Here is a 21,902-nt window from a genome sequence, read left to right on the forward strand (position 1 = left end):
GAAAGAAAGGACGGCTCAGAGAGGGTCGTTCGATTGCCCGGGGGTGGTGTGAACCAGCAGGATCTGTCAGGCACCGGAGTTTGTGGAGACCAAGACAGGCATGATCCCTGCCTGATATACACTCGTGCGCCACACGCAATGACCAGTAAACAAAGGAATGCGTTTTGACAAGCACTGTGGAGGTGACAGTGACTGGAGAGGCCACATGTTAGATGTGGGGGCCGGGGAAGGCCTTTGACAACGAGATACTTAAGCCGAACCCTGGAGCGTGGAGAAGACGCTTTCTGCAGAGCGGAGAGTGCAGAGCAATCGCGTGGCCCGGACAGGAAAGAGCTCGGCGGGCTGGAAGAAGCGGTGTAAGCGGCCGTCGCTGGAAGTGCGCCAGGAGAGACGGAGGCCGGGCGTCTGGGGGTTTTTCCTAGAGCGGTGGGGAGCCCTGTGGACTTAGACCAAAGAGTGGTAGCTGGCAGCTGTGCGGGGCTCAGATCGGGGGGAACGAGGTGGGTCCAGGGGAGGAGAGTGAGGAAGGAGGTGGAGACGACTGCAGGGATTCGGGACTCGTTTAGGGATGGCTGGACTTGCTGGCGGAGAGTGAGCACCAGCATCAGAAGACCAACCGCTGAGGCGGAACCGCGGGAACGCACGGCAGCGCCTCTCCCACAGTTCGGGACCATCCTTCCGGCTGCACCAACTCGGCTCCCTCATCCGGAACGCTTGCAGTGAGGTGCCCGGTTCCGCTGAGGGGCTGACAAGCACGGACCACTTCCGGCGAGCAGGTGGGCGGGAAAGAGAAGGGCTGCTTCCGGCCCGGCGGTTCCGGCCAGGCCCGCCCGGCAGCTTTAGGCGATGGCTCCGGTGCCGGCGGAGGGAGAGGCTTCTCCGATCCCTCCAGCCCTGTTCCCGCGGCCTCCCCGGCCTAGCGCGCGCCACTCTCAGTGCTCCGCGCCGCCGGGGTGTCCTGCCTCCCGTCCGGCCAGACCCCTCAGGCTCTTTACACGGCTTGGCCCTTGAAGTCCCGTCGGTGGCCGCCGCGCCCCTCTGGCCCTTCCGCCTCTTCCCTGGAGGCCCTGAGACGGACTGTGGGGACTACTTCGCATCCTTGCAGGGACTGACTGACCCAAGGTCCAGTAACCACCCGGGTCTGACTGTTGGGGGATGGAGCGGGGACCAGGGCTGGCACTGACCGGGTAGGGTCTCCCCACAAGTCAGACGTGTCTCCTGAGGGGCGGTGAACGGTCCTGGATTGGCTCCCCAAGACTGACCGGCCCAGGACTAAGCAGTTTTGGGAGACCCAACCTGGGTGGCGGGTCTGGACTGACAGACCCCTCCTGGCTGACCAGGCCAGCCCACTTGACGGGCCTCGTGTCCCCACCCCCCCGGGGCAGCCATGGAGAAGATGTCCCGAGTGACCACGGCCCTGGGTGGCAGTGCGCTGACGGGCCGCACCATGCACTGCCACCTGGACGCGCCGGCCAATGCCATCAGTGTGTGCCGTGACGCCGCCCAGGTGGTCGTGGCGGGCCGCAGCATCTTCAAGATCTACGCCATTGAGGACGAGCAGTTTGTGGAGAAGTTGAACCTGCGTGTGGGCCGCAAGCCCTCCCTCAACCTGAGCTGCGCCGACGTGGTCTGGCACCAGATGGATGAGAACCTGCTGGCCACGGCGGCCACCAACGGCGTGGTGGTCACGTGGAACCTGGGACGGCCGTCGCGCAACAAGCAGGACCAGCTGTTCACAGAGCACAAGCGCACGGTGAACAAAGTCTGCTTCCACCCCACCGAAGCCCACGTGCTGCTCAGCGGCTCCCAGGACGGCTTCATGAAGTGCTTCGACCTCCGCAGGAAGGACTCTGTCAGCACCTTCTCTGGTGAGGCCCTGGAGGTGGTCGGGCGGGTGGAGAAGGGCACCACGTGCATCCAGAGTCTTCAGGTGTGCTCCCCGAGAGCACTGCCGGAGTGGCTGAGGGTCAGCATGGGAGCAGGGGGCGTGGGATGAGGGAGAGCCTGAGCAGACTACGGCCAACCTGGGCCGCTGAGCGGATGCTTTGGTTTGCTGCCTCCTCTTTTCCTGCCTCAGAGCCCCAGGCCGCTTCACTGAAGGAAGCCACGGGGACCTCCAGGGTCCTCAGCTCAGGGATGAGAGGAGGCGGAGTATGCTGCCTGCCCCTGCCCCCCAAGTTCTTTTCCCAGCAGGCCCAGCGCCTCCGCCACTGGCTCAAGGCCAGCTGGCCCGTTCACCCTGATGAGACCAAGTGCGGCACAGGGCGGAGCCCTCGGTCGCCTCAGAGAATTGGGGGGCCTCCTAAAACACCTGAACGACCTGCGCTGTGAAAAAGCTGGAGTCTTTGACGGCTCTCGGTGTGCTGGTCCAGGGGGGTGGATGTGGACCGTTAAGGTCTCCGGTCCCCGGAGCTGACCCGGCACTCCACCTCAAGGCGAAGGGATGGGGCCGAAGCGGGGGCACCCTCGGGGGAGTGCAGACAGCCCAACAACGCTCAGTGCTCCGATGGCCAGTCCAGAAGGCAGGCCGCAGCTTTGTGCAAGGGCTCACGTCAGATGCAGGATCCAGGGAAAGTCGAGGTCGTGTTTCTGCTTCGGAAACCACATGATGCCTGGCTCCCTGCTCCCTGACCCGATGTACTCGAGCTCCTCTGCGAAGCCTCTGCCCACCACCGCCCACCCTAGGCAGGCTTAGGGGTGTTTACTCCGCCTCCTAGGCTTCCCGGCCTTGGTCATGGGCAGCCATGTGACTGCAGTCCAGTCACTCCAAGGCCGCCACGCCTGGCTGCCTCCTCTCCTGGAGCCTCCTGTGGGCTGGCTCTCACCTTCTCCCTCCATGGATGTCCACAGGCCAGTCTGAGAGTGTGCGGGACGTCCAGTTCAGCATCCGAGACTATTTCACCTTCGCCTCCACCTTTGAGAACGGCAACGTGCAGCTCTGGGACATTCGGCGGCCGGACCGCTGTGAGAGGATGTTCACAGCCCACAACGGACCTGTCTTCTGCTGCGACTGGCACCCTGAGGACAGGTGTGGGGAGGGGTGGGGAGGGGAGGGCGGTGGCAGTAGGGTGGGATGGATGGGCTCACGGAAGGGCTGCCTCAGAACCTGTGAGGCAGAGAGCGGGAGCCGTCCCACCCCAGGAGAGGATGCTGAGGGTTTCACGGACCTGTTGCAGGGGCTGGCTGGCCACAGGTGGGCGTGACAAGATGGTGAAGGTCTGGGACATGACCACGCACCGCGCCAAGGAGGTGCACTGCGTGCAAACCATCGCCTCGGTGGCTCGAGTCAAGTGGCGACCCGAGTGCCGCCACCACCTGGCCACCTGCTCCATGATGGTGGACCATAACATCTACGTGTGGGACGTGCGCCGGCCTTTCGTCCCGGCTGCCATGTTTGAGGAGCACCGCGATGTCACAACGGGCATCGCCTGGCGCCACCCACACGACCCCTCTTTCCTGCTCTCCGGCTCTAAGGACAGCACGCTGTGCCAACACCTGTTCCGTGATGCCAGCCAGCCTGTTGAGCGCGCCAACCCCGAAGGCCTCTGCTATGGCCTCTTTGGGGACCTGGCCTTTGCTGCCAAGGAGAGCCTAGTGGCCGCTGAGTCTGGGCGCAAGCCCTACGCTGGTGATCGGCGCCACCCCATCTTCTTCAAGCGCAAGCTGGACCCTGCCGAGCCTTTTGTGGGCCTCGCCTCCAGTGCTCTGAGCGTCTTCGAGATAGAGCCTGGCAGTGGCAGCATGAGCTGGTTTGTGGACACGGCCGAGCGTTATGCCCTTGCTGGTCGGCCTCTGGCTGAGCTCTGTGACCACAATGCCAAAGTGGCTCGGGAGCTTGGCCGCAACCAGGTAGGTGGGGTGGCCCCAGAGGCCGTGGGCTCCCAGGGGCCGTGACCTTGGCGGTTCCTCCGACTGTTACATCCAAAGCCTTTCAGGGATTTAGCACTCAGCTCTGGCTGCTCCCACCACCAGCCATCACCCTGGTAACAGGGTGCCCAGTGCCCTGCCGTGAGCCCGAGGCCAGTGCCGTCCTCTGGGTGCAGGTCTCGGGTGTTATGGGGTTCAAGTGCCCTCTTGAGGCTCATTTTTGCTTTCGGATTTCCCAAGCTGTCCCCGCTCTGCAGAGGTGCATGCAGCCACTCTCGTCTCCCTGGGTCAGCAGGCTCATTTCCGTGCTGGCTGCCTTCGATTTCTGCTTTTGTCTATTCCCCTGTAGGAAGGAGGCTAGAATTTTTGCGTTTGGCATGGGCGTCAGTTTCCCCCGCTTGGGGTGGGCCAGGATGCTAGGTCCCTGGGGCAGCTGAACACTGAGAGGTTGTGATTCCATCTGGGCGTGGGGGGGTGGGTGCTGCACGGGGCACCAGGGACCCAGGCTCCTTGTAAGTGCCTGGTGGCTGCTCCTAGGTGGCACAGACCTGGACCATGCTACGGATCATCTACTGCAGCCCTGGCCTGGCGCCTGCCACCAGCCTCAACCACAGCGTGGGCAAGGGCAGCTCTTGCGGCTTGCCGCTTATGAACAGGTAGACGCCTGGGGGTGGCTCTCCACAGAGGGTGGGACCGTTGGAACCCATCTACCCATCAGCCCTCCCTGTCCCCAGTTTCAATCTGAAGGATATGGCCCCGGGGTTGGGCAGTGAGACCAGGCTGGACCGTAGCAAGGGTGACACACGGAGCGACACGGTGCTGCTTGACTCCTCAGCCACACTCATCACCAATGAGGGTAGGCTGAGGGGCGGGCAGGGGGTTGATGGGAGTGGGGCCAGGGCATCCCAGAACCAGCTGCCTCTGGAACGCCCACCCTCCCTTGTGGGCAGATAACGAAGAGACGGAGGGCAGCGATGTGCCTGCAGACTACCTGCTGGGCGACGTGGAGGGCGAGGAGGACGAGCTGTACCTGCTGGACCCGGAACACGCACACCGTGAGTGGGGGCCGGGAGAGTGGGGTTGGGAGGCGGGGCCGGAGGCTCAGCCCCTGCCTTCCCTGCCCCTGCCTTGCAGCGGAGGAGCCCGAATATGTGCTGCCCCAGGAGGCCTTCCCGCTACGCCACGAGATCGTGGACACTCCACCTGGCCCCGAGCACCTGCAGGACAAGGCCGACTCGCCCCACGTGAGCGGCAGCGAGGCTGATGCGGCTTCCTCAGCTCCCATGGACTCCTCCTTCTCGCTCATCTCGGTATCACACGCCCTCTACGACAGCCGCCTGCCGCCCGACTTCTTCAGCGCCCTGGTGTGTGACATGCTGCGCTTCTACGCCGAGCAGGGCGACGTGCAGATGGCCGTGTCCGTGCTCATCGTGCTGGGTGAACGCGTGCGCAAGGACATCGACGAGCAGACCCAGGTGGGTGACCGGGTCTCCGGGAGGGCCTCCCTGCCACCCCCAGACCTGACCCCCCGCATGTCTGCCTCCACCTGCACCCGGCGCGCTCAGGGTGAAGCCCACAGCGCGCCCACCTCCCGGCCTCTTGCCTCCCTCCCCTCTCCGCACCGCCAGGAGCACTGGTACACGTCCTACATCGACCTGTTGCAGCGCTTCTGCCTCTGGAACGTGTCCAACCAGGTGGTCAAGCTCAGCACCAGCCGCGCCGTCAGCTGCCTCAACCAGGCCTCCACCACCCTGCACGTCAACTGCAGCCACTGCAAGCGGCCCATGAGCAGCCGTGGCTGGGTCTGTGACCGGTGCCACCGCTGCGCCAGCATGTGTGCCGTCTGCCACCACGTGGTCAAGGGTCTGTTCGTGTGGTGCCAGGGCTGCAGTCACGGCGGCCACCTGCAGCACATCATGAAGTGGCTGGAGGGCAGCTCCCACTGCCCTGCGGGCTGCGGCCACTTGTGCGAGTACTCGTGACCCATCGGCGCTGGGCCTGGGGTGGGTGGGGCTGGGCGTGCGAACCAAATAAAGGACGCGGGAGCCGCAGTCTGAGGCTGCCTGTCACCCCGTCGTGCCGCCGACGGCCCGGTTGGTTTTTCCGCGCTGGGCGACCGGGGTGGGTAGGTGGCCTCGTCGCCGTGGGAACTGGCGGAGGGGCGTGGCCCTAGCCCGGGTCGGGTGGCCTTCGCTCCGTCTTCGAAAATACCCTTCCTTCCGGGGCGGGCTAAAGGAAGGTGCTTCCGGGCCGTTGCCGCGACGACGGGGCTCCCGCCATGCCTCGCGGCGGCGGGCTAATGGCGTCGGGGGCGCGGCTGCAGTTACTGCTCGCGCTCTGGATGCTGGCGGGCCCGGCCCGGCCGGTGGCCGCGGACGCGGGCGACGGAGGGTGGTGAGCGGCGGGGTCTGGGCGCGCGGTGGGGCCCGGGGCGCGCGGTGGGGCGGGGGTGCTGACCAGCTGTGCCCGCAGGCAGCGACGCGGGCCTGGGGCGGCGGCGGCGGTGGCGGAGGAGGAGCGCTGTGCCGTGGAGCGTCGGGCCGACCTTAGCTACTCCGAGTTCGTGCAGCAGTACGTCCCCCCTCCCCCCCCCCGGAGCGCCGATATCGCGCCCTTTCTGGCCCGCCCGTCCTCCCTGACCTCCCAAGATCTATTTGAACTAACGCGTGGGGGCTGGAGCGGGCAGGCGCGGGTCAGACTTGGCCGTGATTCTTGCCCCTTCTAGCTACGCCTTCTCCAGACCCGTCATCCTCCAGAGGCTCACAGACAACTCGGTGAGTGCTGGCGCCCCTCCTGGCTACTTTCCGCCCTTGCTGGGCCCAGCCCTTGAGTCTTCTCCCCACCCCCTTAGAGGTTCCGGGCCCTGTGCTCCCGAGAAAAGCTGCTGGCCTCGTTTGGGGACAGCGTGGTACGGCTGAGCACTGCCAACACCTACTCCTACCGGAAAGGTGAGCTGCCCCACCCTGCCTGCCAGCATCTTGCAGGCGGCCCCATTGGGTCCTGACCGGCCCCAGCGGGTCCTGACCAGCCCCTTTCCCGCAGTGGACCTGCCCTTCCAGGAGTATGTGGAGCACCTGTTACACCCCCAGGATCCTACCTCCTTGGGCAACGGTGAGTGGGCTTTGGTCGGCCCTGGGGTGGGGTGGGAGGGGACGGGGGCATCGGAAGTATTCGGGTGCCAAAATTCCTGCGTGTCCTGTGTTCTTTGCTGGCAGACACTTTGTATTTTTTTGGGGACAATAATTTCAGCGAATGGGCATCACTTTTCCAGCACTATTCCCCACCCCCATTCAGCCTGTTGGGTACCACAGCTGCTTACAGCTTTGGAGTTGCAGGTGGGTACCCTGCAGGAGCAGAGGGCATGGGACAGAGGGAGGGGGTGGGGAGACTACAGGCTGGGTTTGGTTAGCGACTGCCGGTAACTCCACAGGAGCTGGTTCTGGGGTGCCTTTCCACTGGCACGGGCCCGGCTTCTCAGAGGTGGTCTACGGCCGCAAGGTCAGCACAGGATGGGGGCTGAGGCTGGGGGCTCGCTGACTGCAACACAGAGTGACCTTGCTGCTCCGCCCCCAGCGCTGGTTCCTTTACCCCCCCGAGAAGACACCGGAGTTCCACCCCAACAAGACCACACTGGCCTGGCTTCAGGACGTGTACCCAGCCCTGGCACCATCTGAGAGACCCCTGGAGTGCACCGTCCAGGCTGGCGAGGTCAGTAGGTGACGACAGGAAGGGGCCTCCAGGCTGGACCAGCTGCCCCTAACTGATTTCTGTGCCCCGCCTCCGTCCCCCACCAGGTGCTGTATTTCCCTGACCGATGGTGGCACGCCACACTAAACCTGGACACCAGTGTTTTCATCTCCACCTTCCTCAGCTAGCCAGAGTGGGCGGCTGGTGAGCCCAGCACACACCAGCACACGCCCCTGTTAGTGCTCACAGATTTTATTACAGGACAGCGGTGGCGGCAGCCCACCCTCACCTGCTGTTTCTGGCCCAGACAGGTGGAGGTGGGGTTCATGGTCCAGCAGCGAAACTGATGAGGGTGGGGGTGGGGACACCGGGGCAGGGATCTAGGGACACAAACTATGTACAGGGACTGGGAGCTACTGCCCCAAGGCCCTCCTGGGCCAGGATACTAGGCAAGGCGGGCTGCCCTTGCACTCGCCCGGCCTCAGTAGTCCTCCACCCAGCCGTTCTCAGAGATGAACGCATCAATGACCTCTTTCATGGCCAGGTTCGGGATGAGCTGTTCCTGGGTCAGGGGGCTCCGGGTGACAGGGTCAAAGTGACCCACACGCTGCAGTGTGCAGTGACAACAGGGTCAGAAAGCGCTCAGTGCTTAGGGTCCTGCTCCCAACACATGTGGGCCCTCACCTGCAGGTGCTCCTCGATGTCCTTGCGGTCGTAGGTGATGCCACTGGGGGTGATGCACGGCTCCCGCATGAGCTCAAAGCTGATCTTGCCACACAGGTAGTCGGGGATGTCTCGCTTCTACAGCACAGACAGTCCCGTCAGGCGCCAGGAAGGGGACGCCGCTCCGATGCCTGCTCCCCAGCGCCAGAGGACCTACCCGGGCTTACCTTTCTTTTCTCATCCACCTGGGAGAAAAGCTCATCCATGTCTGCTAAGTACTTGTCCTGCAGAGAAGCAAGCAGCTACGCATGGGCCAGACGCCCCATCCCCCTTCCCCAGGCACAGGCCCCCTCCCACCACAGGCACGCGGTCTGTCGCACACCCACACACGGGCTGGGGCACCCTCACGTGCTTGGCCTCGATGCAGGCCTGCTGGGCCCGGATGTGGCTGTCGTCCTCATCACCCTCGTGGTTCCTCTGGCATTCTTCCAGCTCCCTGGGGGTCAGCCAGGAGCTAGTCAGAAATGGGTCTGGCCGGGAGAGGCCACACTCCACCCACCCCTTGTTCGGGTTTCGTTTCCCTCCGTCTCCTGCTCGCCCGTGTTGGCCTTCAATAAACACTCGTGTTCTTGCCTCCGAATCAGCCCGAGAGTGCTGACTTGAGGGGGGTGGGGGGCACGCGGAGCCTGCCGCTTGCACAGCTCACCTCTCCCGCTCGGCCACAATAAGCCGGGTGAGGTAGGAGTGCAGCTCGTTCTCCTGGTGGATGCGCCGCTCCTCGATGCTGTTCCAGCGCTTCTTCTTGGCGATGCGCAGGGCACTAGGGATGTCATCCCCAAAGTTGAGCCGCTGCTCCTTGGCGAGGTTGTAGGCTGGGGGGAGAGGGGCTTCGGGTCACCTGGCCAGACTATCCACCTGGTCCCAGGCACCCCTACAACCTCATGACCGGTAGGCCCACCTCGCTGCAGGTTGGCAATGGCCTCATCATAGCTCTCCATCTCTAGCTGGCATTGTCCCAGGAAGAAGTGTGCCTTCACAGACTGCCCGTCCAGCTCCAGGGCCCGCCGACAGTCTGCTAGGGCCTGCTCGTGCTGCTGCATCTTCAGGTAGCACAGTGCCCGGTTGGTGTAGTACACTGCCACCAGAGGATTCCGGGTCTGGGGACCAAGGCCGGGCCAGCCAGCATGAGGAAGTGAGCTCTGCGCGCCCCCCTCTGTCCTAAACCCTATCCCAGTTTGGAACCCACGGCGACAATCAAGACACCAGAAATTTCTCAGTTTCAAAGCTCCTGCGTGCTAAAGATTAGTGGAAGGTGCGCTCCCGGTCCCAAGGCCTGCCTGAGCCCACCTTCTTGCCTCCCACGAAATGTCGCCGAGATAAATTTCCGAGCCCTGTGGAGATCCCCAGCTTTGGGCCTGGAGTTCTCAAGGAACAGGGATCCCTCGTCCGCTGCCCGGGAACCTCAAGCACCCTGACGCCCCACTCAACATACTTCTCCAGCAAGCAGCACTGGCTGGAGAGCAGCGGCCTTGACACCTTTGGAATAAGAGCATCGCTAAACTCTCGGGGCCCAAACGTCCGCGCGTACGAGCCAGGACCCTTCGAAGGCCCCGGGCCCGAAGTCGGGGCCCCGCCCCCTCCCCTGGCCCGGTCGCAGATCCCCTCCCCGGCGCGGGTGCACTCACGATGGCGCGGCCGTAGCAGGCCGCCGCCTCCGGGTACTTGCGGCCCACGAAGAGCCGGTTGCCCTGCTCCTTGAGCTCTTGCGCGCTCGGGCTTTTTTCGGGGCTTCCGCCGCCGGCGCCCAGCCGCGCGCCGCCTTCCTTCTCCTCCTTGCCCTTCATGGCGCCGCGCGGCACAGCCTGGGCTCAGCTCCCAGGCTCCGCGTCTGGCCCACCCAGCGCCCGCAGCCCGAGCCCGCAGCCCGAGCCCGCGATCCGCTCGGGCCCGGTCCAGCGATCCGCCACCGGAACTTCCGGCCGCGGTGGGCGGGGACGCGTGTGCGTCCGACGGGCTGCGGGGGTGGGGCCGGCTGGAGCATGCGCTCGAGGCAAAGCGACCCGCGACTTCGGAAGGCTACAGAAGCGTCAAGAGTAACCGGGGATGATGTCAGCCCCGCCCCGCCGAGGCCCCGCCCCGCGCGTGAACATGGCGGCTGTCCGCGGGCAGTGGGGCCTGAGGCCTCCAGCCGCCGGGCCGTGGTCCCGGCGCTCCACGGCGTGGTGCTGCGGGCGCGCCGGGACCGCCAGAGCGGCTCGAGGCCCTGGGCCGATGGTAGGGCGGACCACCCCCGATGCCCGAGTCTCCGTCACCGCCCTTCCCCAGGTGTCGAGACGAGTGTCCGCGGCCACCGAGGGCCGAGCGGAGAAGCACGTGACACGGGACGAACTGGAGCGGCTGCCGGCGTGCAAGCGGGTGGTGAGGGCTTCCCACGTGTGGGGCGGGGCCTCGCGGCGTGGGGGCGGGCCCCCCGGGTGAGGTCCACCACCCGTGACCCCCAACCCGATCTGCCCCGATCTGGCCGCGGAGGGGCCGCGGCCCGACCTGGTGGTGCAGCGCTCGGCCGGCGCCCTCCGCCTCCAGGCCGACGTGCGGGCAGCCGTCACGGAATTGTGGGCCTCGCGACTGGCTCGGGTTAGTCCGGAGAGCTGGGCGCCCCGGCGGGGTCGCGAGACCGGGCGTGTTAGTGCCCCTGTCTGTAAAGTGAGCCCAGGGCCACGTCTATGACACTTGGGGATCCCTAGGAACGGCAGCCCTACGCCGAGGTCGTCCAGACGCTGGCGGGGCATGAGGGCTGCCCCTTTACTGCCCATAACCGTCCTGGCTGCGGGAGCTCCAGAGGCGGCAGCCTTCACGTCCGAAGGCCGCAGTGGCCGCAGTGCCGGCCCAGCCAGCGCTGCAGTACGCCCACAAGCCCTAAGTGTTGCACCTGAGCCGGGTGCAGAACCACACCGCAGCCCTCAGCAGAGGGAGGGGCCCGTCGGAAGGCAGGGAGGGCATCCCATCCAAGGCCCTGGTCAGGCTGGCGAATGCAGGGCTGTACAGCATAGACTGGCCAGCATCCCGGGGCCCCAAACTGCCTCTGCCCCTCCCTAGATAGTACCTGAGGGCTGTGGACCCCTCACCGTGTGCAGACAGCACTATGGACGTGGGCTGTGGGGCAGAAGCTGTGCCCAGACCTTGGCCCCAGCCCGGCCACCTGATGACACCGTGCCAGCCAAGAAGTGCAGGATTCAGGCTGAGTGAACTTGGGTGTGGCCCAGGGCCTGCACCTGCCCGGTAACCTCAGGCCACAGGTTTCTCCGGGTGTGAGCTGGCCAAGGAGGAGGCTGGCTGCTGCAGGAACTCAATAAACGCTTGCTGAACTCTCATCTGACCGTGAGGACCACCCCACTCCCCACTCCCACCTGCCCCCCCCTACACAGCATACGAGTGCAGAAGAGTGAGGGAGGAGCCCAAGCTGTCCACATGGAGGGAAAGGCCCTTGCGGTCTGCTCAGCGAGTGGGAAGGAGGCCAGGCCCGCCCTCAGAGCCCTGGTGCTGTGTAAAATATTTATTCGTTTTCCAAAAAGGCTCAGACCGCAACTCGTGGTGGGGAGGCTGGGGCAGGGTCTCCTCCAGGGCCACACTTGGGGACCTCCGCTGCCTGGCCAGGCAGTCCTACCTCCCCAGGCCTGGGAGGGGGTGGCCAGGGCTGATGTAAGACTTGGCCTGGACACCATGGGCTACAGGACCCACCAGTCCCCACGGAGGACAAGCAGTCTTGAGATGTACATTCACGGAGGACGGACACGCGGGCTCGCCTGGTGGCCGGCCCACACACGCCCGCACCCTGGCCTGTGTGGCCCTGAGGAGCCCGTCAGGGTGGTGGGGGGATGTGGGCGCCTAGCAGGTCATAGGCGAAGACGTTCCAGAAGATGGCAAAGAGCAGGAAAGTGCCGTAGGCAAGCAGCACCACCCACCAGCCGCACTGGTCCCGAAGTCGCTCCTCATAGCTGCGCAGGATGGTCAGACCCATGCTGACCCCGACCACTGCACCTGCCAGGTGTGCCATGAAGCTGGGCTGTGGGCCTGAGGCAGGCAGTGGTGGGGAAAAGCGGAGCCACACGGCCCGGCCCACCTCGGAGCTCACTGCAGAGAAAGGCAGCAGGTGGGAGGCACCCTGGCCTTGGGCTGAGGCCCCCCAGCCCCCTGACCCCCTACTTACTGCACACCAAGGCCAGCACCATCCTCAGCAGCTTGTAGGGACACCTCATCCCAGCCCAGTTCTGATGGAGCGTGAGACAGAGGCTGTGAGACAGGCCTCGTGGGCCCCTCCCCACGCCCGCCCCACAGTCTGCCCTATTACCATGACGACGTTGGCCAGGTGTGCCGAGCACAGGGCGTAGACCCCACCAGAGCCCCCCACCACAGGGGCCCGCATGTCGGTAATGGAGACAGTCAGGGAGCCTGTGTGAGCAAAGGGAGAGCAGTGAGGGTGAGGCTCACCGGTGACAAGGCCTGGGGGCACGTGCCTGCCTCACCTGCCAGCACGCCGGCCAGGTAGAGCAGGCTGATGCGGAGCAGACCGTGCACCATCTCCAAGGGCACCCCGATCATCAGCTGCAGGAGCGCGTTGAACCCCAGCTGCTCCAGGCTGGCCGTGTGGGTGTGAACAGATGGGAAGGCAGCGGTCAGGCCGCCAGCCCCGGCCTCGAGGGACTGAGTCCTCCTGACGCCCTCGGAGAGATGCCAGAGGCGGGCCCGGACTCACCCGACGTGCATGAACATGTAGGTGAGGAAGCGCCAGGCTCGAGCACGGTGGCCGGGATGGTACACGAGGGGGCTCTTCATGTACTCAGGGTGGTAGGTCTGCAGCACCCATTTGTTGAGACGGGCCCCGTAGCACAGGAACACGATGATCTGGGAGACAGAGGAGTTAGGGCCAGGCGAGGCCAGGCGTGGGGGCGGTTCCCAGAGTGGTGGACAGGTGGGCACACCTGGGCGAGGGTGACCGAGGCCATAAACACGGGGGGTGGGCAGCTGCGGTGCCGGTAGAAGTACCAGTGGCGGTCCACCTCCCGGGGCAGGATCTCGTAGGCGACGTAGCGCACAAACCGCTTGTAGACGCCCAGGCCTGGCTCATCCAGCAGCCCGTCCCGGGGCAGGGCCCTCTGTCCGTTGGCGATGGCCCGCTTAAAGCTGCTTGAGCGTTTACTGCTGATCTGGGGGGGGGGGGGGGGCCCTAAGCATGGGCCACCGTACTCCCTGCCCACCCACCCCCGGCCACCCTGCCCCCTTGGCCCCGCCCAGCTTCTGGCAGAGTCTGAGGCCCTGCCCCAAGTGCACACCCCTCCCTGGTGGGAAGGGCAGGGAGTGAGGGCTGCCCGCCCACCCCACTCTGGCCACTCTGGCCAGGGCACTGTGCCTGTCAAGGCCTGGGCCCGTACCCTTGCTGTTTGCCCGTTATGGCACTGACCAGGTCCACCAGCTCCTGGTAGCAGACCTGGCCCCGCTCGTTGCTCTGGGCCAAGGCCACCAGCATGTCCAGCTTGGCTGGGTCCAGAGGCAGCTCATGGCTGTGCACCAGGCCAGTGAAGGTGTCCGCACCGATGAAACCTGTGTTCTCAGGGTCCAGCTGCTGGGGTGGGGGTGGGGGGGGGCCGCCGGCCAAGGCTTGAGGGTGGGTCAGGCCAGCTGGGAGAGGCAGGCTCCAAGCACCCTGAGACCAGACCTCTGTACCCACGTAGTCCCCGGAGCCGCCAGGACACCAGTGCCTGGGTCCCAGGCCTTCAGCTCCTACAGCTCTTAGGGGCCTCCCCGCCTCATTTCTGCCCTGCCCCTCCTCCTGAAAGGATAGGACCAAGGTCTGAGCACAATCTCCCTCCCTCCTGGACCTCCCCAGGCTCCCTGGTCTGGCTGGCCCTCTCCTGGGGTCTCACGCAGGGGGGGGGGGCCGAGGTCGTGGGGGAGGGGGCTTGAGAGGCTAAGCGCCAAGCGGGGGCTGGACCGCGGCTCTCTGGGAGCTCCGTCGCCTCGGCCCAACGCGACGTTGGGCCGAGGGCTGCGGCGGGGGCGGTGCCGGCGCCCCCCACCCACCCCACGCACCTGCTCCTGGATAAGCTGCAGCAGCGAGCTCCTGTCCATAGAGCCAGGCGGGGCCGGGGGCCGGGGTCGGCGGCCGCGGCCGGAAGGGGCTGCTCTGCGGAGGACTCCGCTCCGCCCCGGCCCGCCCGCTCCGCCCGCTCCGTTCGGCGCCGCGTCACCGAGCCAGAGCCGCCCGCCCCCGCGCGCACGCTGCCGCCGCCCGCCCCGCCACGCGCGGCCGGGACACGCGCGCGCCCTGCCTGCGGACGCGCCGCAGGCAGGAACGGCCGCGACCGGAGCTGGGGTCTCGCCGCCACGCTTGCTGCCGTCCCGCTCCGGGGCCGCTCGTTACGCGGGGAAGCGACTGGGAAACTGAGTCACACGGCAGCGTCCAGATCCCTCCCTCGCGCGCCCCTCTGCTTGGGGCCTCAGCGCTGAAGCCACCTCCTCGGGGAAGCCTTCCTGACCACCGCACTGCCTGGGAGTCCTTACCAGGCCAGGGCTCCCCTGAAGGTGCGGCAGGCCTGCCAAACACGCTTGCTCCCAGGCGTTAAGAACACACCACAGCCCCTCCGTGTGGGAACCAAGTCCAACAGGGCAACTAGCGGGAGTCGGGGAGGCTCAGTGCAGCTGTCCTTGCTCAGCCCGTGGAGGCTGAGCCCCAGCACCCATCTGGGCCTGGAGGCCCCTGACCACTCCTGCGGCCGCGATGCTGCAAGGCAGGACCCCCAGTTCCAGTTCACTGGGAGCCGAGACAGACCCATGGGCATTGGGGCAGAGCCCCCAACACACGAGGCCGCAGCTGGCTAGGAAAGGTCACTACTTTCTGGGGACGGCAAGTAGAGCCCTCTAGCAATAGAGGTGACAGAGAGCAAAGGAATGTGTCATCATAGCAACCCCAGTGGCTAGAAAGAGCATCCTGCCCCACCCTAAGGCAGGTGAGAGCTGCCCCTGTGGGCCAGCGGGCCGGGAGGCTGGCAGGGATGTTGGAGGGACAATTTCAGAGTCAACCCCAGACCCTTCAGCAGGGCTGAGCCTCCCCGTGGAGCAGCAAGCCCCCCCCCCCCCGCCCCAACTCCTGCAAAGAGCATTTGGGGACTTGGGGAAGGTGCCTCTCAGGACTGCGATGGCAGGAAGGGCACCTCGCCACACCACGGGCTCACTGCTCCAGACACCAGAACACATACCGAGCGAACACCTAAGAAGTGCTGAAGCCCAGCCCCAAGCCGGGCCCCCCCACCCCCAGCCCTGCAGGCTGGGGTCTCTGGCTGTCCCCTGCCCAGGGAGAGGGGCAGAGGCCTCTGGTCAGGGCCTGAGGAAACAGGGCAGATACCCCAGGCTGGGGCCGGACCGCACCAGAAGGGCGACATCTGGGCAGGCCCCCGTCCCACTGCAGAGTCCCCCATCTTCCATACACCACAGCCTCGCTAACTAACAGGATGCTCAAACTGGGGGTGGGGGTGGGGAGGCAGTGCTGCGGGGCACACCGGCCCCGGGGCGGGGCCTCAGGAGGCTCTCAGGTAGCAGATCCCCTCAGGCCAGCATGGACCTGGAAGGGTGCAGAGGCTCGTAAGCTGCAGCTGGGCCGCGAATGAGACCCCAGAGTGGGCCCCAGACCTGGAGGAGGCGTGGGAGCCAGTGGCGAGCTTTCAAGCCCATGCGAGACAAAGGACACATTTTAGCGGATTCAAGAAAAGTTGTCTTCCGAAAGCAGGATTCGAGATGCAAAAGACACCAGCAAAGTTTAATCAGGACACCCGAGCTGATGCCTTCTGAGAGGGGTGCGGCACTGGACCCGTCTCCAAACCAGGGAGGAAGGCGACACGGCGCTCAACCCCTTCCTGCCCCCCGCCTCCGGCCCAAAGTTCTGTTTTCCGACACCCTTCACGCCCACTGGCTGCCTGGGACCAGAAAGGTGTGGAGCCCTGAGAACTACTGGAGTCTGGGGTCACACACTTCCTCGCTCATGATCCCCAGTGCCCCCAGAACCTCGGGACCCACCCATGGGTCTTGGGCACGGCCAGGGCAGTGGGCAAAGTGTCCCCAGAAACCAGGTCCAGACAGAAGTTAGGTCCCCTCGAGCACGTGGCCCCAATACCAACACCCGGGGGCCCCTGAGGCCTCATCGGGTCTTCACCAGGGCCCTGTAGAGTGAGAAGCTGAGAACAGCAGTGACGGCAGCCCCGATGACCCCCAGTGTCACCCGAAGCCAGAAGGAGGTAGAGTGCAGCTCCCCGTGGGCCAGGTGTCTGCAAGAAAAGAGAGGCCGGCTGGAGGCGCCTCCGGGACGCTGCCCGGAAGCTTGCTGCCACACCCCCACCCGCCTCCTGGAAAGCCCCAGAGCCCACGGGGCTGTTGGCGTGGGGAACGAGAGGGCTCCCACGGCAGGGGGCCACCGGCGAGACCAGACCCGCCCCGCACCTGCGTGACCCCGACCACACGGCTACAGCCGTCCTGCTCTCCCGGTGACAGAGGCTACCGGTCACCGGGCTGAGGACAGGCTCCCACCACAGGGGCTGTGTGCCGGTACCCACGGGAAAGTGGCCATGGCAGCGAGCCGGGTGAAGACAGCGGTGCTGAGCCTGGCCGGGCTGGCGCAGGAGAACGGAGCAGGGGCGGGCAGCCGGTGCCTGCGGCAGAACTCCGCAGGCGACAGGCCAGGTGGCGAGATGCCCTCAGGCAGGTCAGCCTTGGAAGAGACGAAGAGGCAGGGGGTCTGCCCGTCCATGTAGTGGCGCTGCGGAGAGAGGGGCCACGTCACGGTGCAATCCCCGGTGGCCTGGGCCAGGGTCCTGCCCCAAAGGGACTAGGGGTGGGGGCCTTGCCTTGTAGACGCTGGCACAGAACGCAAAGGACCCGGGGTCGCTGCCATCGAACATCAAGCAGGCCACGTCACAAGCAGCATCGGGTGCGGCGGCCAACAGGCTGTCTGCGCTCACCTCGCACAGCTAGACACAGGGCGGTCTCAGGAAGGGGTCCGGGGCTTGGCCCTCTGGGCCACATCGAGACAGGTCCCCCCGCACGGACTCGGGGTCTATCCCGGGGGGCGGGGGGTCACACTCACTATCAGGTACTTCTCCTGCCCGTTGACCTGTACCGTGTTGATGGCGTAGACGGCAGGCTCCTCGGGGAACTCCCTGCGATCCTGGCGCGGAGGAGGGAGGCGTCTGAAGCCCACCGGCCTAGAAGCTGCCCAGAGCCCCTTGCCCCTCGGGCGGCGGGGGGAGGGCCGGGGCAGGAGCAGGGCCCCCTCGCCCAGGGATACTCGGACGCTCACCCCCAGACGGCGGCCGAGGAAGGCCTGCAGAAAGGCGGATTTGCCCACTCCGCGGGCTCCCACCACCTTGCACAGGAGGACGTTCCTCTGCGTCTGCCCCTTCTCCTGATCCAACCTCTTCTCACGCGTGACTGTGGACAGACAGCCAAGGCGTGACTGAGGGGGCCGCCCGGGAGGGGCTGGGCTTGGGGTGAGAGGGCGGATGCCCACCTGTGATGGCGTGGGCCTGGGAGTCCCGCTCGCAGAGAGTGGGGTAACCCAAGTAACCAAGGTGCTCAAGGCAGCGCCGGACATCCAAGTAGGTCACCAGGCTGGGGGACAGGAGGGACGTGAGGCCAGGGAGGCGTGCGGTCACCGCCGAGCGGGAGGGGGCGGTGGCAGGGGTGGCACTCACGTCCACTGGCAGAGGTACCCGTGCAGGGGCAGCCGGCCCGCCTCGGTGGGGACCTCAAGAGGCAGCCGGGAGCCCCAGGGCGCAGCTGGAAACACGCTGAAGAAGCTGTCCAGCTCCACAGGCGAGAGGCTGCCATCGTGGTCCTACAGGCAGAGAAGCTGTGGGGACGTGTGCCTGCAGGCTGGAGGGGCTGGGAGGGGGGGGGGGGGGGCGCACGGCGGGAGTCACGACACCCTCACCTGATCGTGCTTCTCAAACACCCTCTGCACAAACTGGTAGCCGAAGTGGTTGAGCTCGGTGCTGCAGCCGGGGGGCACGTGGAGCCTGTGGGGGTGGCAGGGGCTCTCTGGTTCCCAGGGAGCCCCGTGCCCACCACGCTCCCCACACCCCCCGTGTCCCGGGACGGGGAGGTTCCCGCATCACCCCCTCGGCAGAGCAGAGTCCGCCCGTGCGTTCCTCCCAGCCTGCCTCCCTGCGGGGGTGGGGGGGCTGAGGAGCCCCCCGGGCACCGGCCTGACACGGAGAAGACAGGGGGAGCCCGGCGCCCCGCCCAGCACTCACGGCGGAGCAAGGTAGTCCGGGGTCAGCTCCAGCGTGTCGCCGTAGCCAAAGCGCCGCAGGATGGTCCACGTGGTCTCGTGGCGGCCACGCTGGATGAACAGCGTGTTCAGAAAAAGGAAGCCTGTCCCGGAAGGGGCAGAAGGGCGAGTGACGCCGGGCGCGGCCTGACTCCTCCCTGCTCCCAAGGGACGGGCAGGGCGCCAGGACTCACCGTCCAGGGTCAGCCGGTCCTCCCGCACACCTCCCGCCACGTTCTTGCACACCACCGTCTTCACGTCCTCCAGGGCCTGGGGGGCCAGGGGGTGGCCGAAGCAGGATTTCTGCCCCCGAGGGAAAGTCGCCATCAGCCGGCCAGCCGCCTCAGCGACCGCTCAGCGTCACTAAGGGCACCCGAGGCACGGAGCGCAGCTGAGCCCTCGAGGGGTGGGCACCAGCAGCAGAGGGGGCCGCACCTGGAACGCGTTGAGTTCCTCGTCACTGAGCGCCTGATCTAGGTCCTGGTCTGAGAGCCTGAAGATGCGCGTGAGGGCCTGGACACACGCGGGCCTCAGCTGCAGGGACAGCCGGCTCAGCACGTACCCCACCGCCCCCGCCCCCCGCCGGTCAGCTTCACCTCCTCACCCTGCCGGCCGCCCACCTGCTTGGCTTCAGGGTCGTAGAGCGGGGCCGTGGGGTGCAGCACAGCCTTCTGTGCGTAGTAGAACAGCTCCGAGATGTTTCTCAGGTTCTTGGCAGAGCACTGGCGGCCACGGAGACAGACTCAGAAACGTGCCCGGGATCAGAGGACTCGAAGGGCCCCCGAGGAAGATGCTGGCACAAGGTAGCACGCAAGGCTGCACCTGGCCTCAAGGACACCGGCTGAGGCCCCGGGGACAGCGGCGCAGGGGCGCGGGCTGCAGGGCCTTGCTGCTGGGTTCCCGGTCTCACCCGCCACTCACCTCCACGCAGGTCTCGATCTCAGGGAACTGGCTCATGATGGGCAGCACAGCCTCCATCGAGCTGCCCGCCCGCAGGTCTGACTTGTTGCCCACCAGGATGATGGGGACTCTGGGGAGAGAGACCCATGGTCACCATGGCGGGGGGAGCTGGCGGGGCCCACCCCCCTGGGCCCTGCCCGTTACCTGGGGCCCCTCTCGGTACCCCCGTTCACCAGTGGGATCCATTTGGTGCGGATCTGAAAAGCAAGGCCTAGCCGTGAGGAGAGGGGCCTGCCTGCCCCACGGCTCCCACCTGGAACTCACGCCTAGAAGGGGGAGGTCGAGGCCCACTGAGGGACAGTCACAGATGCCGGGAATGTGCCCGCTTGGAGAGGACAGCAGGTGGCACCTCACGTGATCCTAGCAAACACACCCAAGGGACCTGGGATCAGCAGCCCACGGCACCCCATTCCACAGATTTCTGACCACCCACGGGCCCTGAGGGGAGACAGGGCCACAGGAGCTCCCCGGGGAAGCTGCGGGGTCCTGGCTACAGGCCCCCGCACCCAGCGTGGCTCCGCGAGGTTTCCTGAAGCACTGGTCGGAGATGGGGCCAGACACAAGTACAAGTCGCCCAGAGCCTGGGTCAGCAAGGCGTCCACCCGAAGTCTGTATGGAGGGCGGCATGGAGGTGGGTGGCAGCAGCAAGGACCGGGGTTGGATCAGGAGCTCTACCCCCTCACCTTCTCGATGGTAGCCTCCTCAGACACGTCATACACCACGCACACCACGTTTGCCTGCGGGAAAGGGGGTGAGGCACGGCGTGACCACGGGCTCCTTGCTTCACGCTGCCCTTGACGGGGCCGGAGACCTTGGAAACGCCCCTCTAGCCGATGCTCCCCGGCTGCCGTCAGCTGCTCCAACTTGGCAAGTCCCTCTTGGCGGTGGGGGTGTTGCGGCTGCCAGGCCCGAGCACTGCAGCTCTGGCCAGTGAGGCTCCTGGAGGGCTCAGGACCGACACCGCCGCCCCCAGAACTTGGCACCCCGGCCCTGCATTCCCTTGTCATCTCGCGCACAGAGAATAACGAAGTACGCCGTGAAGGATGACGGTGGCAAAAAGGCCGCCTCTGAGTAACGGTGGCCATTGCCCTTGCCCAGCAATGCCCAGAACACAGCAGGAGCTACAGGGACAGCTACCCGCCCCCACCTCCCCCATCGCTGCCTGGTTCAGGTACAGATCCTCCTGTGACAGCACACGAGCAACGATGACCTATAGCCGTGGTCACAGCACCCGCTAGGGTCCAGAGGCTTGGAGCAGTGGACCGGACTACAGGATGGGACGATAGGTGGCCAAGGCACGGAGGTGCCTAAGGGGTCACTTTGAAGAACACTGAGACTGCTCCCCAGAGCCCACCAGATGAGCAAACAATGGGCGCACTGAGCCAAGGGGCTGGCCAGCCATGTGGTGTGGGTACCAGGGCCCCTCTTCTCCCTAGCTCCCAGCGGGGTGAGTCAGAGGAGCCGGACAACTCTCAGTACTGGGAGGTCAGGGAGGGATTAGAGAAGCCTCAGGCACCGGAGCACCTTAGTCTAATCCCTCGGAGAGAGAAGCAGATAAGGCGGAGGCAGCAGCCCGCACCCAGGCCCTAAGTGATCAGCACCCCCTTCCTGAGCCCTCAGGGCAAGCTGTACCTTGTCAATCTCTTCCTGAAGCTCCTCCGCCGTCTGCTCGGCTTCTGGAAAGAAAACACACGCTACTGCAGAACTGTCCAAATGCCTGTTCCTGGGCAGAGGCGGGGGGTGGGCTGGGCGGGCCGGCTCTACCTGAGTAATCCACGATGTGGGTGGGCACCTTCTCCGGGGTGACGTCTGCGGGGATGGTGATCTCTTCTGCTCGGGGAGGGACCTGGAAAAGACGCGGCGTACCGGTGGCCCGGGACGGAGGGAGGTCGCGCCGGAGAGTCACCGAGGGGTGCGGCCGCGCTCGGCTCTTACCTCCGCGGGGAACTCTTCGCCCACGAGAGACAGGATCAGCGACGTCTTTCCCACCTGGGCTGCGCGGGGCGGAGCGGTCAGCGCAGCGGCCAAGAGCGCGGCGCCCCAGCCCCAATGAGGCCGGACCCTCGCCGCGACCCCGGTGGCCCCAAGCACCCCCCCCTCCCCCGCTCCCAAGCCCGGGGTCCTACCCTCTCCCAGGAGCAAGATGCGCACATCCCGCTTCATGGCGGCCGCACGGATCCGGATTTGGATCTCGACCCCGATCTCGGCTCGACCCCGGCCCGACCCCGATCACGGATCCAACCCACGCTCTCCCACTTGCCCGCACTTCCGCCCCCCGCCCGCACTTCCGCCCCCCCGCCCGCGGAGCCGCACTAACGAGCGAGGCGGGCCAGAGCGTCCGGACTGTGCGGCGGCGCCACCGCGCGGGCACACTGGGCACCGCGGGCATCGCGCCGGAGGGACGCGGCTC

General features: G+C 66.1%; 5 protein-coding genes across 17 annotated transcripts; 2 read left to right on the top strand and 3 right to left on the bottom strand.

The window, feature by feature from the left end:
• Positions 1-746: 746 nt before the first annotated feature.
• On the top strand, positions 747-5,938 carry WDR24 (WD repeat domain 24). Its single transcript, XM_045461523.1, has 8 exons — positions 747-1,868; positions 2,851-3,028; positions 3,177-3,849; positions 4,405-4,523; positions 4,602-4,723; positions 4,818-4,922; positions 5,002-5,342; positions 5,496-5,938. Exons 1-8 carry the CDS (start codon positions 1,388-1,390, stop codon positions 5,847-5,849), a joined length of 2,373 nt encoding a protein of 790 aa, XP_045317479.1. The 5' UTR covers positions 747-1,387; the 3' UTR covers positions 5,850-5,938.
• Positions 5,939-5,988: 50 nt separating this feature from the next.
• Positions 5,989-8,504, top strand: JMJD8 (jumonji domain containing 8). 3 transcript variants are annotated; one of them, XM_045461552.1, is made up of 10 exons: positions 5,989-6,261; positions 6,340-6,438; positions 6,593-6,641; positions 6,719-6,815; positions 6,910-6,978; positions 7,083-7,202; positions 7,277-7,365; positions 7,441-7,575; positions 7,662-7,789; positions 8,335-8,504. In XM_045461552.1, exons 1-9 carry the CDS (start codon positions 6,146-6,148, stop codon positions 7,740-7,742), a joined length of 855 nt encoding a protein of 284 aa, XP_045317508.1. In that variant the 5' UTR covers positions 5,989-6,145; the 3' UTR covers positions 7,743-7,789; positions 8,335-8,504. The 3 variants fall into 3 exon arrangements, with proteins under 3 accessions (XP_045317508.1, XP_045317507.1, XP_045317509.1); XM_045461551.1 differs by having other exon boundaries at positions 5,995-6,261; positions 7,662-7,758; XM_045461553.1 differs by having other exon boundaries at positions 6,006-6,261; positions 7,298-7,365; positions 7,662-7,758.
• Positions 7,791-10,363, bottom strand: STUB1 (STIP1 homology and U-box containing protein 1). Its single transcript, XM_045461548.1, has 7 exons — positions 9,903-10,363; positions 9,176-9,374; positions 8,924-9,089; positions 8,626-8,713; positions 8,445-8,501; positions 8,239-8,355; positions 7,791-8,161 (listed from the first exon to the last, which is right to left on the bottom strand). The coding sequence occupies exons 1-7, from the start codon at positions 10,059-10,061 to the stop codon at positions 8,036-8,038; spliced, it is 912 nt and encodes a 303-aa protein (XP_045317504.1). The 5' UTR covers positions 10,062-10,363; the 3' UTR covers positions 7,791-8,035.
• A 1,392-nt stretch (positions 10,364-11,755) lies between these two features.
• RHBDL1 (rhomboid like 1) lies at positions 11,756-14,470 on the bottom strand. 9 transcript variants are annotated; one of them, XM_045461541.1, is made up of 8 exons: positions 14,305-14,465; positions 13,676-14,044; positions 13,197-13,421; positions 12,971-13,119; positions 12,741-12,853; positions 12,566-12,666; positions 12,425-12,485; positions 11,756-12,255 (listed from the first exon to the last, which is right to left on the bottom strand). In XM_045461541.1, exons 1-8 carry the CDS (start codon positions 14,341-14,343, stop codon positions 12,077-12,079), a joined length of 1,236 nt encoding a protein of 411 aa, XP_045317497.1. In that variant the 5' UTR covers positions 14,344-14,465; the 3' UTR covers positions 11,756-12,076. The 9 variants fall into 9 exon arrangements, with proteins under 9 accessions (XP_045317497.1, XP_045317495.1, XP_045317500.1 ...); XM_045461539.1 differs by having other exon boundaries at positions 11,756-12,348; positions 14,305-14,462; XM_045461544.1 differs by having other exon boundaries at positions 11,756-12,348; positions 13,676-13,834; positions 14,305-14,460.
• Positions 14,471-15,999: 1,529 nt separating this feature from the next.
• On the bottom strand, positions 16,000-21,789 carry RHOT2 (ras homolog family member T2). Of its 3 annotated transcripts, none has more exons than XM_045461525.1 (19): positions 21,619-21,789; positions 21,428-21,486; positions 21,257-21,338; positions 21,125-21,168; positions 20,176-20,229; positions 19,637-19,689; positions 19,454-19,562; positions 19,153-19,254; positions 18,968-19,066; positions 18,727-18,835; positions 18,516-18,636; positions 18,194-18,278; positions 17,955-18,097; positions 17,771-17,871; positions 17,561-17,691; positions 17,348-17,428; positions 17,109-17,231; positions 16,818-17,020; positions 16,000-16,532 (listed from the first exon to the last, which is right to left on the bottom strand). In XM_045461525.1, exons 1-19 carry the CDS (start codon positions 21,653-21,655, stop codon positions 16,406-16,408), a joined length of 1,863 nt encoding a protein of 620 aa, XP_045317481.1. In that variant the 5' UTR covers positions 21,656-21,789; the 3' UTR covers positions 16,000-16,405. The 3 variants fall into 3 exon arrangements, with proteins under 3 accessions (XP_045317481.1, XP_045317482.1, XP_045317480.1); XM_045461526.1 differs by having other exon boundaries at positions 21,428-21,481; positions 21,619-21,768; XM_045461524.1 differs by having other exon boundaries at positions 21,257-21,481; positions 21,619-21,766.
• Positions 21,790-21,902: the final 113 nt, after the last annotated feature.

Source organism: Leopardus geoffroyi, chromosome E3, assembly GCF_018350155.1.
Source record: "Leopardus geoffroyi isolate Oge1 chromosome E3, O.geoffroyi_Oge1_pat1.0, whole genome shotgun sequence".
Lineage (NCBI taxonomy): Eukaryota > Metazoa > Chordata > Mammalia > Carnivora > Felidae > Leopardus > Leopardus geoffroyi.